Source organism: Phycodurus eques, chromosome 11 (assembly GCF_024500275.1).
Source record: "Phycodurus eques isolate BA_2022a chromosome 11, UOR_Pequ_1.1, whole genome shotgun sequence".
In the NCBI taxonomy this organism is placed as follows: domain Eukaryota; kingdom Metazoa; phylum Chordata; class Actinopteri; order Syngnathiformes; family Syngnathidae; genus Phycodurus; species Phycodurus eques.
Window position 1 is genome coordinate 22,057,334 of NC_084535.1, and position 19,401 is coordinate 22,076,734.

The following is a 19,401-nucleotide window of genomic DNA, read 5'->3' on the forward strand; positions in this document are numbered from 1 at the left end:
TTCCAAAAACTGTGTTTGTGAGCACAAACCTGCATTTTTCGAAATATCAGTGGACATGGCCTCAGTCTGAATAACTTGAGCGGGTATTACCGATCCCGAGTATAAGGTATAAGGAATATAAGGTTGTTTGGTTAATGAAAGGACAAAAATATATCTTGAACAGAAAAGGTGGTGTACCTCAGACATCTCGGTTGACAGTCCCTAGACTGTTGTGAGCTGTCCTATCAGCTGCTGGGGGCAGGGCCGAGGATTCTCCTGCTATCATTACATTTGACAGCTGCTGCAGCAGGTCATGTGACCAAACATGAACAATTACCTCATACATGTAGTACTCCAGCTGAAGGTGTTTCGCTGGGGACACTGCTGTCTCTGTGCTGAGCGAGACACATCAAGAGCCCATCATGACCCCAGTCAACATTCTGGGATATTTGAGAGCAAGATGGACCACTAACAATATGACTGCAATGGTCTCATTCCCTGAATTGAATGTAATTGAGAAATCATTTTTGTTTTTTCATTGACAATGAATTCAGTATTAATACAAAGAAGAAGGCTGTGTAGTTGTTACACGAATACTGTTAACATTATCCATCACCAAGCAGGGTCGAACATCAACTGAGTTCCCCACTATTATCACCAAGTGGATGCTGCAAGCCGCATACTACATGTTTAGTAGAAAGTAGCAGTGCCCAACCCATTTTTTTTTTGCCGTGGTCTGGTTTCATGAAAAGCAATATTTTGACAGACTGATGCAGAAATGAGTAGGAACTCATGATTTGAAGAACTGCAGCTCACCATTACCCTGAATGTAATTAGTGGGAGACCTAGGACTGATCCCATCTTGGGATAATGGGAGACAAGAACACCTGACAACTGTTACTTTTGTCCAATCTACTGCGTGATTATGTTTTGCTGACCGTCATTACAGAAAATCTCGCGTTACACAGCTAGAATGTTGAAAATGGAAGCAACGTATGATGTGCTTTTTTTTTTTTTTGACAGCTTTGAAGGCTACATTGGCTCATTTGCGAGCCTGTTACCACATATTACACAGAGTGGGCTTGGTGCATGAGAATCACCTGTGGCGATAAACCTGTATTTTAAGAAGCAATGCTGATATTCTTTTAAATGCAGCTTTCTGCTCTGGAGGTTGTTGATGTCATTAACAGTCATCTGAGGCTCTTTGGGTATTTCCTTAATGTACAGTACCTGTTGAATGTCTATTATGTCTATTATTCTTCTCCAGGACCTTCTAAATGATTGCATTGGCCAATATTTGTGCAATGACATTGATTGATTTTTTCATCTATCAGGTTCACAGTTATTTTCACCCATAGCTCAGCTCTCTGGTTTTCACAACAGTTGCACTTCTAATTCTGGTATAAACGTTGCTCTGACAGGAAAATCCCAATCTCAATCTAATGTGAGCTGTCTCCTCTGCAAGGGGTTTAGTGTTCTATTTTAGGAAAGGCAACCAAACATATCTTCCTGACCCCCACCCACCCCCCACCCCATCCTGTTTCAGGTATTGCTGTACAGTATATGCAGTAGCCTATAAATAACATACATGTTGACAACGAACTTCCTTCCCATCCATGAGCAACATTAATCACAGTCTGGACACAGGGAGTAGATAAGCAAGAGTGAAGCAGTGCAATCACAAAGAGCCCAGATGAGCTCCTAAATTAGAGCGTGCGGCCAGTGTCAACTCCCTGGGAGGGATTGGTTAAATTACAGGCTTTTATTTTTAGTGATTCTAACCTTCCTCGCCTGGAACTGCAGACAGCTGAGGACCATCGCTCATATGTCTGTCTGACCAGAGTTGTTTCTCGATAAAAAGTGTACGTCCATATATTTGATGATTTTGCTAGTGACAATGAGATGTTTTCATGACATTTTTTCAATGTTTGCATGCCGCAATTTTGCTTCGTGTGTCTTGCAGTTTGTCAACTAGAATTGCATTTACCTTAGACACAATTAATACATGGAGTTCATACATCACAACCAACAGTAATCCCTAGATAGCATGAAAATATGAAATTGGACGCTTATTATGAGCTATGATCATCCATCCATGTCGAGTTAAACAATTTGAATAGAAATGGTTTTTTTTGCTTTGACAAAGACAAAACAGTCATATGTGTGTGTGTGTGTGTGTGTGTTGTTTGAAGAATGTTGAGCTAAATGTGCTAATCCATATTGGCAAACAGTACTCATGTTTGATATAGGACAATGGATCCCAAGACTAAAAAATCTCCACATGAGGATGAAGTATCATTCACATACTTACCTATTCTATATTGTAAATCAGTCTGTATGTTAGTCATCAATATATATTTTTTTAAATGCATTAAACATTTTAAGTAGTGATAAAAAATGCAACAGGATAGTGGTCAATTGTACTAAAATAAAACTCATCTTTTGTCACACTTTTGTATTGTCACCATGAAGCAATCACTGAATAGTCGACAAGAAAATCAGTTGAAAATGGCAACTAGTGGAGGATAAAAAAAAATTAAGGACTTATAGAATTTTGACTCATTTTAGATGTGCATATTAGCTCAATGCAAGCAGGAGGATTCTTGCTTTGTGTGATAATAATCTGAAAATTGAAAGATTGGTTGCAAACTGGCTGGTAGGAGCACAAGAATTTGAACTTTGACTTTAGCTGTGTCTCTTATCTGCTGCAGGTATAAATCAATAATAAATCAATAAATCAATCAATAGTGGTCAGGCTTCAGTGATATGAAAAGAACAGCCTCTCAAGGTTTATGGAAGATAGGTGGAGAATTGTGATCAGTAGTACCTCTGAAGTCAAACGTAATCCATTCTCGGGCGATTTGTCCAGATTTCAAATTGATTTATTTATAAGTGTACTATTCATAGTAAATTAAAAAAAAATCATGAATTAAAATTACTGTGGAGGGCTGGTTGTTGACCACTGGAGAAGGAGAACACCTGTCCAGCATACATTAGCCATTCTGCACTATTTCCTGTGCTGCGCTATCTTTAGTGAGGAGCACAGTGAGGAGTCATGTTCCCATTGTGAGTGATTTTCTCGCAAAAGCAACCTACACCAGAGGCGAACGAAAGGACAACTCCCTTCCTCTCATCTTGTGGGTGAAGGCAGGAGGCCAACATTGAGGGGGGGAAACACAAGCACATTCCAATTTGGATTGGAAACAGTTTCAAGTCGAAAGCTTCACTTTCTAAGATGTTTTTTTTTTTTTCCTTTAAAGGTTTGAAAGAAATATGTACTGTCTCATCATAACCAATCCTCCAAAGACCGGCCTGCAGGCAAAGAAAGAGCTAGAAGACAGTACCTTCGTAGCTGAGACGTGCACTTTGGATTCAATTACAAAATCACCGTCACCTCTCAACATAAGCACTGCAAATGAAGTAGTTCTAAAAAGCCATTTAAAATAATCTCATTAGCTAATGTACACTCATGCTTAAGTCTGCAAGTAAATTTCTGCCTGTCCAGAAATTCTTCTCTGTTTTGATCTAATAACAGTAAGCTATTTTTCTGATGGAACCCCATTATTATCCATGTCATTATGCAAAAGGTTAAGTTTTACCTGTAGAAAAAAAATAGATATATTCTGCTGTCTTGTTTGATCAGGTAAGATTCCTGTATATGTTTTTGCACCAAATAAGATCAGACAATCAGGTTATGTTAATTAACAATTGTTATTTGATCTATGGTATATGATGTCAACATACCTGATTGTACAAGTTTTGATGATATAAAAAAAATTATGAAAATATATTGCTTCTTAGCCATTTATATTTATTTTGGACAACATACTTGTCGTGGTTAGAACATTTGGCCTCACAGTCAAAAGTTTCTGGGTTCAAATCTCAGCTTGATTGTGTGGAGCTTGCGTCAGGTTGCGTGTGTGTGTGTGTGTGTCCCCCCCCCCCCCCCCCCCAAGTACTCGGACTTTCTCCCACATCCCATAAACAAGCCTATTAGGTTCATGGAAGACTATCAATTATCCAGCAGTGTAAATGTGAGTGTGAATGGTTGTTTGTCTATATGTGCACTGTGATTGGCTGGTGACCAGTCCAGGGTGTACACTGCCTCTCGCCCCAAGTCAGCTGGGATAGGCTCCAGCTCCCCCACGACAAGGACAAACGCTCCAGAAAATGGATGGATGGTTTTGTTTATGTATTATGAGTGTTTTCCTTCCACCCTTGTGCTGTGTGGTCCTTCAGAAGAAGGAACCGCAGCAATTCCATCGTGTCCTACTCACAAGCACCATCTTGTGGTTATTCATGGCCTATTTTCAGTTGTCTGTTCAGAAATGTGTTTTCCTTCTGTCAACAAAAATATTGCCAGATGTGTTGTAGTGTATATCGATAAATACATTAATAAAGAAAAAACAAACATTTTAACATTATTTATTTATATAAAAGTGCAGGGGAAAAAACATAAATACAAGTAATAATAATAATAATAATAATAATAATAAATAGAGGCTGAATTAATAAATACATTAACAGCGGGAAAATGCACATATATATGTGGGTGGGCTTTGTGCTGTATTGATCTCATTTGTAACACTTTGCCATTTGAGTTGTTTGTATGTACAGGCCTCTGAAGGAACACAGAACTGAGGATAATCAAAAGATTACATATGATTCCGGATGATATCTGCTTACAGATTCATCAACACAGGGCCATTTTCTCGTGACTGTCGTGTCCTCCCCCAAGCCAGTCCTCATCCAGCTCCCCGAGGATCTCCTGCAGGGACAGCTCAGGCAAGGGAGCATGCTGGACCAGTGATTGAAATCCAGACCGCCTGCAACCTTCCAGAACACCCCACGAAACATCTAGCTGCGAGTAAAGACCGTCCAGTGGGGGGCTGTTTTCGATGCTGGGATCCCAGTATCCCGAATCTGGGGTGTCTGGGCTGGTGGAGTGACAGCTGGAGCGGGCCGTGTAGTTTCTTGGGCACATGAAGGCGAGAGTGCTTGCGCTGCAGCTGCGCCCCTCCGCGGGAGAGTTGCACCACAGCGGGGTCACAGGGTCTGTTTGGGTGCTTGGCTGGGACCAGTAGCCCCTCAGGTGTGGGCTGGAGCTGTTGCCCAGTGGTGTGCTCTGATGGAGACCGTACATAGAGCCATATTGTCGATGATCCTCGATAGTGGTGTACATTGGAGGACAGTGTCCATAAAAGCAGGGTTCTTCCATCTCTTCCTTCACCCGCGTGGGGTAGGATGACGGGGGACCCTGTCGCCCCATAGAAACTGGCCCACTCTGTGGCCCCCGAGCCACATTGTGATGTGGAGCCGGAGCGTTTTGAATCGGACTATCAGCTTGCCACAGTGCCTTCTTGGCCCCTTTGCACTTTAGTGTACGAGCTCTCCTGTTCTGAAACCACACCTGGCAGGAAGGAACAGGAAAAGAGGAGGTTAGAGCTGAAAGAGCAAATGATGAACAAAGACGTTCTGCTCGGTTAATCATTTTCTGGTGGAACCGTGGAGGGTTCAGATCAAGGGACTATCAGCTGTCCGAGCTGCTGTAACATCTCGAACCTCAAACAAAATCCTGATAAAAAAACTGCTTGTGTCATCTTTTCTTGAAAGAAATGAAGTGATAGAGTGTTAGCAGTATCAAGCCATTTGAAAATAGAACTTCCGATGATAAGAATATACATTACAACATGTGTGGCTGCTGTATGCCATCCGTGCATGGTTTTAATCAGCCTTCCCAAACTTTTATGGTTAATATGGGGTCGCTGATTGTCACAGTCAAAAGCTATAAGCTACTTTATTTGTCATCAAGCAGGCAAACATGTTATGACAACGGTACCAGGGGAGGAATCACATTTCTACCTTGTTCTCAAGCTGAAAAAGTCTCTGGGACTGGATCGTCTAAATTGGTCTGTAAATTCCTACGGAAAGGCTTTTTCGCGGAAGACTACAAAAACTCATACCGTACCTGGATACGGGATTCTGGAAGGCCTGTCGTCTGAGACAGGCTCTCTCTGAGGCTGATGCCAGGGTATGGGTCGGTCTCAAAAGTGACACGCAGGAGCTCCACGTGCTCTTTGGAAAAGCTGGTCCTCTTCCTGCGGCTGGCGCTGCGAGAAGAGGCGCCACTGGAGGCCGGGGGTCTGGCATCATCTTAGACGAGGGGGGAAATAAGGGCAGGTTGTACATCAGACAAGCTCCAAAACAAACCTCCACGTGTCCTACATTTCCGGACCATTCACATTATGAACACATAAAGAACATATCGACTGTAAAAGGTTGGCAAATAACTGAAATGTCAGCAGAAAGAATGCAATGTTTGCAGTTTTAGGATGCATTAAAAAAAAAGTAAATAATTTGCTAGCTGTTAAGGTGGCAAGCAAGTCTTGACATCCAAATATGAAAATCTGAGACGCATGCACAAAAATAAACAGTGTCAGTGTACTGTACTGCGATTGCACTTACCATTACTAGAGTCCTTCCACATGGCAGCACTGAAACGAAGGTCTGGACACGAACGGATTTCGAACGGACCTCCGATGTGACAGAGGTCAGTTCCTTCTCTGTGAGTCGCCGTGTGTCCGACTGCTTGTGTCAGAATACCTTATATATTGATCAGCTGAGGCCTTGGTAAAGCAGCAACACAGTGTCGGGGTGGGGTTTATTCTTGAAGGGGAGCTGGTCATCAGAAGTGTGAACCCCCACTCGTTATCAGCCCATCTTCATCAAAGGGCTGCTGAGGTCAATAGCAAATATGACGTAAAAGAACTTTGAGGGATGGCCTCATCGATACCACTTAACAAAAAGTACTCACTGCGGCTGTCGGCTCTTTGTTGTTTGCATTGCATTTTTGGGTGCTCTGCACGTGACAAAATAAGATGGCAGAAGAAATACTGCAAAGCACTCCTTCTGGCGCTTCATTTTAAAATGTTACATTTAACATCATTTTGGGATTTATTATATTTTCCCACCATTTCATTTCTGTCAACTTGAATGCTCCCTCTCTGGGTGTTTGGCAAAGAACCTATTATGTTTACTGCACAAAAGTAATTGAATGTGACAAGCACAGGTTGTCAATGCACATTTTGCAAACGATTTTATGACGGCCTGCTAGGCTGGCGAAGGTGAAATGTACATTTAAAAAAATAAATAAAACAAAACAACTCTAAAAAACTCAATATATAAAATGTTTGTAAATATTAGTAGTAGTAGTAGTAGTGCATGTCAGTCATGCACGTTAAATCACATTTTTACTTTTTTTCCCTGCTGTATACTAAATGACAATTGTTTTATTAATCGACAACTAATCGATCATCAAATTAACAACTATTCTAAGAATCGATTATTCCTTGAAGAGACCTTATTTAACTTAAAATTGTCCAAGTCCTGCGATTACGTCCTCTCAACAGTAAATATTCTCAGATTTCTTCATTCCTCCATGAAAGCAGACTGATTATCTTTGTGTTTATTCAAAATATAACATTTGGAAATGTCTGCTTTTACTCCACACCGAAACAAAGTCCTTTGAGTTGACTGAATTCAAATATGTAAAGGGGTTGCACATGATTAAAATGTGTTAACATAACATACATTATTTCTTTATTTTTTCCAGGAAATAGGGGGAAATTACGTCAGTTTACCACATTTTAATCAAGTGCAACTGAAAATCCATTACTTTTTTCAGTGTACAGTGTCATTCATTCATTCAGTCAGTCAGTCAGTCAGTCATTAAGTCATTCATTTGTTAATTATTGCTTTAATCATAACTATATTGCTTCTCACTACTGTTTTGCATATTATCGTTATCATGATGATGATGATGATTTTCAATGGTAGTACTCTGATAAAAAGTCCTTTAAATTTACTTAATTAGAAAATGTACATCAGTTGGACATGATTACAGTGTGTGGAACTAGCATATATTGATTTTTTTTTTTTTTTTTTAGGAAAAGAGGGGGAAATTACCTCAGTTTACCACAATTTAATCATGTGCAACCAAAAATTAAGTACTTTTCTTTTCAGCGTAGTAGTAGGAGTGATAAGCAAACAGTCATTATCTCGGTGTTTATCATTTCATATATGATGAAGCTACGGGGGTTACCATCTATGCTCAGTATATCAATTCACAGAAAGCATTTTGCAACAATTGCGTCTTACATTTGAAAATGTGAAATAGATTAAATATAAAAATGTGTGCGTGCATCAAAGCTGTTCCCTCATGCAAAATATGGCTGTTGACATTCACGTGACAAATAGTAAGTGCACACACGTGTTAGAAGATTTGCAAAGCATTGCACGTTACTCAGCAACAAGTGTTAAAGAAAAAAATAGCAAAAAGCGCATTGTGATGTGAAGCCTATCAGTGGCTACTCTTTTCTTTTCATACACAAAGCAGCTGGCTGCTATCACAAGAGGAAAGACAAAGGTGGCTAATTATTCAATGATTAACTGGATGCTTACAAGTAGATGTGGTCCTCGGTGCAGCCTCATTACACTGAAGAGGCGTATCGAGTTGAGTGGCAAGCTTGTCAAGCGGTTAACATGTCCAGGCCTTGGCCAGGTTGTGTGCAAATGCGTTGACCTTTAACCCCCCCCCCCCCCCATGTCTCCAAACTGCCTGAATGTGCTGAGCCGACAGAAAGTGATTGTCCTTCTTCAGATTCCAAGTTTCATGCGTACACAGTTGAGACAGAAGCATGAAGAAGAGCATTAGAACATGACGGCCATAGAGTACTTTTAAACACACTGAAAAGCCACACAATTCTAAAGGCCAAAGTTGTATTTGCACATGTATCAGAACACAGTGCAGTGTGACGGTGATCGGCGCACCTAAACAAACTAAGACAATCTTTAATCTTCATCTGGGTAACCACTGTAATCAATGTCTCCAAGCGGAGATGGCTCCTCGAAGTCCCAGTGACTCGCTACACAGTCCAGCCAAATCCTATCAGAGATCATAGGCGACATTTTTTTTTTTTTTTTTTTTTCAAAAACATTGAAAAACGAACTATTATTTTAAGACATGTCATATCGACCCCTTCCTAAAAAGTTTGAGCTTTTTATTTTTTACAAAAATTATTATTTTGCGTCAATCGTCTTCTCGTGATACTGCCCAACTCTGCTAAAATCACCAACATCCTCAGTAGGTGACAATGCAATTGCCGTAATTTAACATCTAACTGAGCATGATAAAGAGCCTTATCAAGGATCTGCTTCAGAAGATTAAATACTTGCTATTGCCAAGTTTACATACAATGATCAAGTGAGTAAATGTGACACGGGTTGCAACCTTCGGACATTTAACTAAGGCTAAATCACGCAAACACTTTTGGGTGTTACGTATATCACACACTTCAACATCCAATGTCCTATACTTTTTGCAAAATTATAATTTGCATTACGTTTCATTTCTCATATTTGCACCAGTGTAACAAGAAACAATGGGACAAATATCACACGCTTATTACTATTCACAATTCAGCCATACCCTTTATTCCCAAACCTCAAGAGCCCCCAATAGTCCACTGATTCTGTATCTATTTTAATAACATTTTATTTACGTGTTCAAATATAAAAGTATCTTATTTTTAGCTCCGGAAAAGAAGCCATTTATAAAAAGTAGCTTTGCAGTGAAGCTGTACACTGTATTGCACCCCACCCCATTCAAATTCAACACTTTGTTCAGCGAACACATACAAAGACACAACCACGAAGGGGCGCTATTACAGTGGATGGCTTTTATACAACTTTCTGCTCGATGAAATTAATATTGTGCAATGACAAACCAAAATAGTTCGCAAATAAGAATTAAACGAATCAAAGGTACAGTTGTAATAGTTTATTCTACCGTATTTGTATGTGTAGTACTTGTAAGGGTGTCCGCATGGACATGCGATGTATACAGGCAGGTCGGACACATTTGACAGCGGGACCATTCGTCAACAGGGCAGCAGCAGCAGCAGAAGCAGCAGCAATGGCTAAAAGTGATGGAAGTGATTATTTTAAAAGAGCCAGCCTCTTTTGGATCATCTCCGTAATCTTCGGGTTGAGTTATTTTGCTGTAAGTAAAATTCATTGAATGTGCTTTTGTTTGAAATAAGAATGAGAACTTATTGGCTGTTCTTGCGAACTTCACGTCTTTACTTTACTCTTTACGTTTTTAGTTGTCGTTTGGTGTTGCGTTAACTGTCCCCAGGATAGCGTACAAATCGATTAAACGTGCTATTCTGAATAACATTTATAAATATTGGGTGGGCTTTTGTACCACATATATAGTTTCTTAAATGTCCATTTACTGTGTCTTATTTTGTAACAATGTTATTTTGGCGTAAAAGTGGCTTCCGAGGCCATTGTCATTGTTTGTTGATGGTTCGTGTGTTATCTTATCAGATTCACTGTGGCGTCCAAAAGAAAACAAGAGATTTTGAGTTTTGCGCAAGGTCCAACGTGCAAGTGAACACGTCTCGGCGGTTTACAAGTTAGCCATTAGCCTTTCGTTTACATTAGGCCAGACGTTTTTCAAAAGTTGACATATTTTAAAATATTGACCGGTTGGCTGTTGTGCTTACACTAGTGTCGTTTTCTAATGTTTCGCTGTCCTTTCTATAATTTCTCATTCACATTTTGTTGCCACGTTTGTACTCCTGTCGATTGGACTGAAGCAACTGTTTGGCAAAGTTGCCGAATGGGGATGCAGTTCTTACATTACATGAAGAAATAAAATACCCTAGTAACTCACTGACCCCAATTCAAATAAAAAAATAAAAATAAACAGTGAGTGTTGGAATTTACTCGAGATTTGGACAACAATTGTGGCCACAGGGGCGCTGTACTTACAATGAACCTTTTTTGTATGTCTGAATGCAGCAGCAGCAGCAGCAGCCATTGTCCACATGGACACACATCTGGCTTGACGCAGGTCACACAATTTACACACGCGGGACATCACATTAGGTACATCAACTCGTTCCAAAATGATGCGTTCTCAACAACAATGTGCCCATTCGGAGGTTGCAAAAGTACTCACACCCTGGACTTAAGCGCAGATGAATAAACTATATATATATATATATATATATATTTATTTTTTTTTTTTTTGGGGATTAGCCGACAGCATCCAAAAATTCTCTGAAAGCTTCGAAAAGGGAATATCTTGCTTCTCCGTTGCTGTGGCCGTTAAAAATTGTTCCTTACAAGGGGGGTCAATTTGAATGCCCGAGATCATTTGACAAGATGCCAGCATTAGCCGCAATATTGCACGAGATTGTAGTTCTAAAAGAATGACAAATCATTTTCATTAATACCTTAACAATCTCTTAACTCTTGCCACTTTCAGCATAGATGGCGAGCCAGCCAGTCAATAGTTGATTTCCCTCCAGACGTGCATCAAATGCCATTTTCTTCAGTGGCCTGTCTCAAATAAGGCTTTGCCTTTGTCCTACAGCCAGTGGGATGCAGTCATGCTCCAAATTGCTGCGCCAAACCCGTTCATAGCATACCTGACACAAGAATGGTGACTATGGTTGCTTTGCCTTAAGGGTTAGATGTGTGAACCAATACCTTAAGACAGGGTGCCCAAACTACGGCCTGGGAGATATTTAACATTTGACACGGCCTGCAACCCTATTTATTATTATTATTTTTTTTTTTATGAAAAATTGAGGGGCATGGGGGGGGGGGGGGGGGCGTCAAAAGTGATGGTGTCAAAGAAACCACCCAAATCCCCTCATGGCTGCAACGCCCTTAACCACTATGACGACAACTACGACTACTTATTTGTTTTATAGCGAGCTTTTCTACATATGCAAAGGAACCATTTGCAACTAAAATGGTGTCATTTAGCTTCATAACAGTGAATAAAGATAATTCCGTTTCAGAGGCAAAAATGGTTTCTTCCACTCTGCCCTTTTCAAGGTCTCGTGACTGTATCGTATTAATAAGCCTCAAGAAACATCTTTAAAAGTTGTCAACTTAGTAAAGATTGCTCTGGTTTTGGTTCTGAATGTGGACCTCTGTTCAGTACAAGGGTGGATCTATTCTAGTGGGATACAGGGCCATGGGCCACCCCAAAAATCCTAAAACTAGTTGCCATATCGCCTTTAACAGAAAGTTGTGATGCAGCAGTGGCTATAAAAAAAAAAAAAAAAACCATCCCTGTTCAAATGCCAGGTTTTTGTGATATAAAAATGAGACCAAGATAAATGATTTCCAAACTTTTTTTTCACCATTAACATGATACTTTAAGCTCTAGAATGTTCATCATCATCTTTTAAAATCATGTTTTTTTTTGCCTGAAGTAAAGAAATCCAAAAACCCATGACTCCATTTTTGTATCTTGGGTTTCTTCTTTTTACACGGGAGTGTTTAAACTTTTTTTTTTTTAAATGTTTTTTTAATATTCACTGTCAATTGGTTTTAACGTGTGCTAAATTAAATTCAACGGATTTCGAAGTGACTATTGCACACATCCATCTTTGTGAATGGGGCCCTTGGAGGAAAACGTTCGGACACCCCTACCCTAAGAGAAGGAAGACGGTCATATGTTCTGTGGTGTTTCCAGTAGTTAAAAAAAGAACCCAATGTTCTGGTCCACATATTTGGTAGTTAATGAGTCATGGAGTAGTTTTATAGTTTACGGAAGGAGTTTTGTTTGTTTTTTTCAAGTAACGTGGGGATCTACTCTGTCTGTTGCAGTGCATTGTGTTTGCACCCGAAATAATTCCATACCATCTCCTGGGGCCATTTGGTACCTTCTGCAGATATCTCGTTAGACAACCACGCTGGCGGCTTGTACAAAGGGTAAGGGCTAATCTCTCACTTTGAACCATTTTGACTGGAGCATATATTTATTTAAAGAGGGTAAATTACAAGCATCGGATGGTGAAGCATCAGCCAAATACGTTTTTTCCCCATGCGTAATTCAACAATATATCTGACAACTCCATTAGTTTGTATTGTAAACTTGAAGTTTTTTTGTTTTTAAAAGATAATCTCGCATATCTGTGACCTCCTTAATCAGTGATGCCTCACGGGTCGTTATTACCACGTCCACTGGCACAGAATGTTGTCACATGATGGCAGTGAGAGACAATAAGCATAACAATGGCTTGGCTGGGGAGAATGGTTTCATGTTGGTTGAATCACATGACTTACAAGTCAACAGTTTTTGCAGGCCGCTTGATGGCCCGCCTTTCACACCACAGCTCCCCGTGAAACGATAAAGTAAAGACTGTAATTTTATATGTAAAAAAAAATAAAATAAAAAAATTGCATGCTTTGTTTGGCAGTTTTTTATGCATTCATATAAATACACAAATATTGATATTGTTTTCATTATGATTATTTTTTAAAGTACATCTAAAATGCCTATTCATCAGGCACAAGGAACACTTTATTCTTTTCACGTTCAAAGGACCCTGGAAATATCATGTAAATATTATGTGCAATTCAAGCCTCTGACATTTGTTTTTCTGCTGCATCCAAATCCTTGTGGCATTTGCCCCTCTGCACCAATTCTCAACTGCAAATAAATAATTTTTCTTTTTTTAAAATCTAGTTTTATTATTATTATCATCATCATCAATGGGCTAATCTGGGACCTTGGGTATCAAATTGTCATGTGTAATAATGTGTTTTGGTATGACAAACTCCTTGAATTTAAAACATACATAATGTACTTTTGTGACACATATATTCAAATTTTCTTGTTGATCTGACATGTTTTTACAGGTGGTGGGCGACCTGGGCAATCCATGTAGTTGAGGCCTTAGTCTCCTTGAAAGTGTGCAGGTTAGGAGGAGATGATGCTGCTGTATCAATTGTAAACTTCATTAAAGTGTAAACATTGCATGTCTGCTCTCCTGTTTCAGCAACAAAGGCATCACCATGCCCACCAGCTGCTTGTGGTTCTTCCAGACCTTCGTGTTCGGCTTCGCCTCTCTCGGCCTGCTCATCCGACACGACCCAGAGAGGCCCAAACAGCACTGACGCCGTCGCAATAAAGCGAGCTGAGAACATGCTCTAGCCTAGGAACCTGACACTAGTGCCTTTTCTTCGTCAATGTTTCCTCAAACTTTAAAATATTGAAGTGAAGTATTCCATGTGATAGACCTAAATCCTGCGTTGCTGTGATGACTTTCATTGTATAGAGTTTGTTTTTCCTGAAGAAATAGTCATTAATACGTAAGAGGTATTTTGGGAGAAATACATCCTGTTGCAAATGTGGTACAATTTTATGACGTTTTAATACATTCATGATGTTTACATTCCAGTGATCATGATAATCTTCCAGCTGCTGTGTTCTACTTAAAAATGTTGCAAATTGCTGTTCTTAACGCTAACAATTGAAATAAAAATGGTGACAAACAGCATCAGAATGGTTTTCTACATGTAAATGTTCAGCCTTTTGTCTACCAATATCAACCTCAACAATGTATGTATATAAGTTTTCTGCCCCTGGTCTAGAGCAGTAATTCTGAAAGTGCCGTACAATTACCTCTCGTGATACGTGAAAGAATCCCTGCTTAAGTACAATTCATTTGTGTTTAAGCTTCAAGAGTTGTTGTTTTTTTCAAACATTTATTTAGGTCAAATGTTCCTCCCCCTATATTAAAGCACAGTGTTAAAAGTGGAAACTGCATCATGTTCCAGTGGCGTGTTAAAATATGAAATGCTGTATACTTTTGAGGAATACAATGTTTGCTTCGTTTTTGATGAAGGCTTAGGCCTACTACACTACTGTATTTTAATATTGGTCACAATGGTGGATAGTGAGAGAACTAAGTATTTTTCTAGGTGGTTCTTGGTATAGAAAGTTTGAGAATGAGTTGTGAAGAGTGCCCATTTTGAAGCTAAAATGCCACAAGATGGCACCAAAGCTTGGAAATAGAAAAGTAGGGCTTTGGTGCCATCTTGTGACTACTTAGTACCACCGAACTTTCTTTGAAGTAAGGGGAAGAGCTAAGTTTATACGCACTAGTAAGATACGTGAAATATAAAACTTTTGGTATTGTTGTTTGTGGTGTATTTATGCTTGCAACAGTTGGTTCCCAAACTTTTGACACACCAAAAAATAAATACAATAAATTAAAATTAAGATACAACACAATAAAAAATCAAATAAAAATACTTTGCTCTCCAAGTACCAACGTAATGACCAACATTAAAGTACAGTAATGTAGTAGGCCGAAGTGATTATCAAAAAACAAAGGTACAGGCGCATGGCGGCTTGCAAACAGAGCAGGTTGGCGACGAAGATGTTTTTAACTACCTGTAGCTTGTTTTTAATCAAGCCGTTGGTTTGATAAAAATGTAAATACAATCGCAAGTACTGTGCTAAGTAGACGATGGACCTCCATTGTGGTAAATTATGTTTCTATCGTTCTGAGCAAGTCACACGACTGTCCTGGTTAAATGTAGTGACCCATGTAAACGCCATATCGGAATATATTACAAAACATTTGTAAATAGTTAAGTAGAGCTCTTCAATTGGAAATTACAAAAAAGTGTAGATGTAAACCTTGCTACTGGTTTAATTACTGTTTTTTTTGTTTTGAATCGGAGGGTTACAACGGTGCAGCCAAACAAACTCTGTTAGAATATATCGTCAATAATCTCAAATATAGTAATCAGCCTCAATGCTCCAATATACTAGAGCAGTATATGGATGACTTTGGTCTCGTTGACATAGCTTCTTGTCCCATTAGCGAGGCTGAAAAACCGTACAAAAGGAGAATACACATTTTTCTCATCAGTTGACCGCTCTTTCTCAAGAATGGATTTCTTTCTTTCAAACAATTCGGCAGCTCAAAGAATTACTCCCAAAATACATCCAATCGATCATCAGCAGCGATCACGCACCGATTTCTCTCAATCTAAAAGTTGAATCAAATTTGGGACCCCCACCAACATGGCGCTTCAACACATCCCTATTGAAGGACCCAGATTTTGATTCTTTCGTGAGGAAGGGAATGGGATGAGTTTCTGAAATTCAACGACTCCCCAACCATATCCCCATCTCTGCTGTGGGAAACCGAAAGCTGTTTTGAGAGGTCGAATCATATCATATTCTTCGTATGAGAAAAAAGAAGAACAAAAATTGGAAAATGGAATTGAGGAAAAAATGAAACACCTCAGAGAAGAATATGCAATTAATCCGATAGATACGCTTAGAAACCAACTTCAAAAGGCAAACCATCAGTTAGAGCTTATCAAAAAGAACAGATTTTCTACAACAGTTAAGATACACTAACTTTGAGTTCAATAATAAATCGGGAAAATTCCTTGCGAACCCAACTTCAGCGCAATAAAGACAAGTCATTAATTACAACCATTCAAGATTCAAACGGCAACTGTACAGTTACCGTTAGAAATAAATGAATTTTTTATTTTTTTTATAGCAGCTTATATATGCATCTTTGAACGTCCCAGATCAAAAAGAAATTGAAACTTTTATTAAGGATCTAAACATCCCTCAATTAAATACACAAATTAAAGACGGCCTTGGTGTTCCTTTAACCGTCACAGAAATACACAACACATTAAAAAATATGCAACCGGGACGGGCGCCTGGCCCAGACGGAATCCCTGTTGAATTCATTAAACATTTTTTGTCCAATGTATAAATGAATCTCCAAAGCCAAATTTGCAAAGTACTGCAAACAGGAAAGCCCAGTTAACTTTATCGAAAGCTTTGTCTGCGTCAAGTGACATGATGATTGCGTTTAGATTTTTTTGCTGTTACACGCTGATTAAATTCAACAGACGTCTGACATTATTTGTGGAACTTCTACCTTTAATGAAGCCTGTTTGGTCTGGATTATCGACGGAAGTACCTTTTCAAGTCTCGCTGCGAGGGCTTTCGAGATAATCTTGATATCTACATTAATCAGTGATAAGGGCCGATAATTCACCGGGAGAGAGTGGTCTTTACCTGGCTTTAGTAATTACTTCATTGAAGCTGTGTTCATATGGTGAACGTTGGTGGACAGCCATTTTCAGGTCTCTCCAGTGATGCTCAATTGGGTTTAAGTAAGGGCTCTGGGTGGGCCATTCAAAAACAGTCACTGAGTTGTTCTGAAGCCATCCACCCATTTTCTGAGCTGCTTCTCTTCACTAGGGTCGCGGGCGTGCTGGAGCCTATCCCAGCCATCATCGGGCAGGAGGCGGGGTATACCCTGAACTGGTTGGCAGCCAGGGTACATATAAACAAACAACCAGTCACACTCACATTCACACCTACGGTCAATTTAGAGTTGTCAATTAATCTACCATGCATGTTTTTTAGGATGTGCGTGGACACCGGAGTGCCCTGAGAAAGCGCACGGGGAGAACATGCAAACTCCACACAGGCGGGGCCGGGATTGAACCCCGGTCCTCAGAACTGTGAGGCAGATGCGCTAACCAGTCGTCCCCTGTGCCGCCTGTTCTGAAGCCACTCCTTCGTTATTTTAGCTCTGTGCTTAGGGCCAGTCTTTTGTTGGAAGGTGAACCTTCAGCCAAGTCTGAGGTCCTGAGCACTCTGGAAAAGGTTTTTGTCCAGGATATCCCTGTAGTTGGCCGCATTCATCTTTCCTTCGATTGCAACCTAGGTGTTTTTTTTTTTTAGCAAACTCAATGTGGGCTTTTTGTGTGTCTTGCACTGAGGAGAGGCTTCCGTCAGGCCACTCTGCCATAAAGCCACCCCCCACCCCGATTGCTCAGTTTGGCCGGACGGCCAGCTCTAGGAAGGGTTCTGGTTGTCCCAAACCTCTTCCATTTAAGGATCATGTTGGCCACTGTGCTCTTAGGAACCTTAAGTGCAGCAGAATTGTTTTTGTAACCTTGGCCAAATCTGTGCCTTGCCACAATTATGTCTCCGAGCTCTTCAGGCAGTTCCTTTGACCTCATGATTTTCATTTGCTCTGACATGGACTGTGAGCTTTCTTAATAAAGTCCAATCAGTATACAACCCCAATTCCAATGCAGTTGGGACATTGTGTTAAACATAAATAAAAACAGAATACTATGATTTGCAAATCATGCTCAACCTCTATTTGATTGAATACACTACAAACTGCTAAACTTTATCATTAATCATTAATTTAGAATGTTATGGCTGCAACACGTTCCATAAAACCTGGGACAGGTGGCAAAAAAGACTGAGAAAGTTGAGGAAAGCTCATCAATCACCTGTTTGGAACATCCCACAGGTGAACAGTCTAATTGGGAACAGGTGGATGTCATGGTTGGGTATAAAAGGAGCTTCCCTGAGTTGCTCAGTCATTCACAAGCAAAGATGGGGCGAGGTTCACCTCTTTGTGAACAAGTGCTTGAGAAAATAGTCGAACAGGTTAAGGACAATGTTCCTCAACGTACAATTGCAAGGAATTTAGGGATTTCATCATCTACTGTCCATAATATCATCAAAAGGTTCAGAGAATCTGGAGAAATCACTGCATGTAAGCGGCAAGGCCAAAAACCAACATTGAATGCCCGTGACCTTCGATCCCTCAGGCGGCACTGCATCAAAAACCGACATCAATGTGTAAAGGATATCACCACATGGGCTCAGGAACACTTCAGAAAACCAATGTCAGTAAATACAGTTCGGCGCGACATCTGTAAGCAAGCAAAATCTATTCCTCAACAACACCCAGAAACACCGCCGGCTTCTCTTGGCCCGAGCTCATCTAAGATGGACTGATGCAAAGTGGAAAAGTGTTCTGTGGTCCGACGAGTCCACATTTCAAATTGTTTTTGGGAATTGTGGACGTCGTGTCCTCCGGGCCAAAGAGGAAAAGAACCATCCGGACTGTTATGGACGCAAAGTTCAAAAGCCAGCATCTGTGATGGTATGGGGCTGTGTTAGTGCCAATGGCATGGGTAACGTACAAATATGTGAAGGCACCATTAATGCTGAAAGGTACATACAGATTTTGGAGAAACATATGCTGCCATCCAAGCAACGTCTTTTTCATGGACGCCCCTGCTTACTTCAGCAAGACAATGCCAAACCACATTCTGCACATAATACAACAGCGTGGCTTCATAGTAAAAGAGTGCGGGTACTAGACTGGCCTGCCTGGAGTCCAGACCTGTCTTCCATTGAAAATGTGTGGCGCATTATGAAGCGTAAAATACGAAAACGGAGACCCCGGACTGTTGAACAGCTGAAGCTGTACATCAAGCAAGATTGGGAAAGAATTCCACCTACAAAGCTTCAACAATTAGTGTCATCAGTTCCCAAATGTTTATTGAATGTTGTTAAAAGAAAAGGTGATGTAACACACTGGTAAACATGACCCTGTCCCAGCTTTTTTGTAGCGTGTTGTAGCCATGAAATTCTAACTTAATGATTATTTGCTAAAAACAATAAAGTTTATCAGTTTGAACATTAAATATAGTATCTTTGTAGTGTATTCAATTAAATATTGGTTGAACATG

The 19,401-nt window shown here is 40.0% G+C and overlaps 1 protein-coding gene across 1 annotated transcript; it reads left to right on the forward strand.

Annotated features, from left to right (window-relative positions):
* The first annotated feature begins 9,847 nt into the window (after positions 1-9,847).
* Positions 9,848-14,346, forward strand: tmem254 (transmembrane protein 254). Its single transcript, XM_061690287.1, is given in 5 exon segments — positions 9,848-10,039; positions 12,673-12,747; positions 12,749-12,777; positions 13,708-13,767; positions 13,848-14,346. Coding segments are annotated over 5 exon segments (459 nt in total). The 5' UTR covers positions 9,848-9,862; the 3' UTR covers positions 13,966-14,346.
* Positions 14,347-19,401: the final 5,055 nt, after the last annotated feature.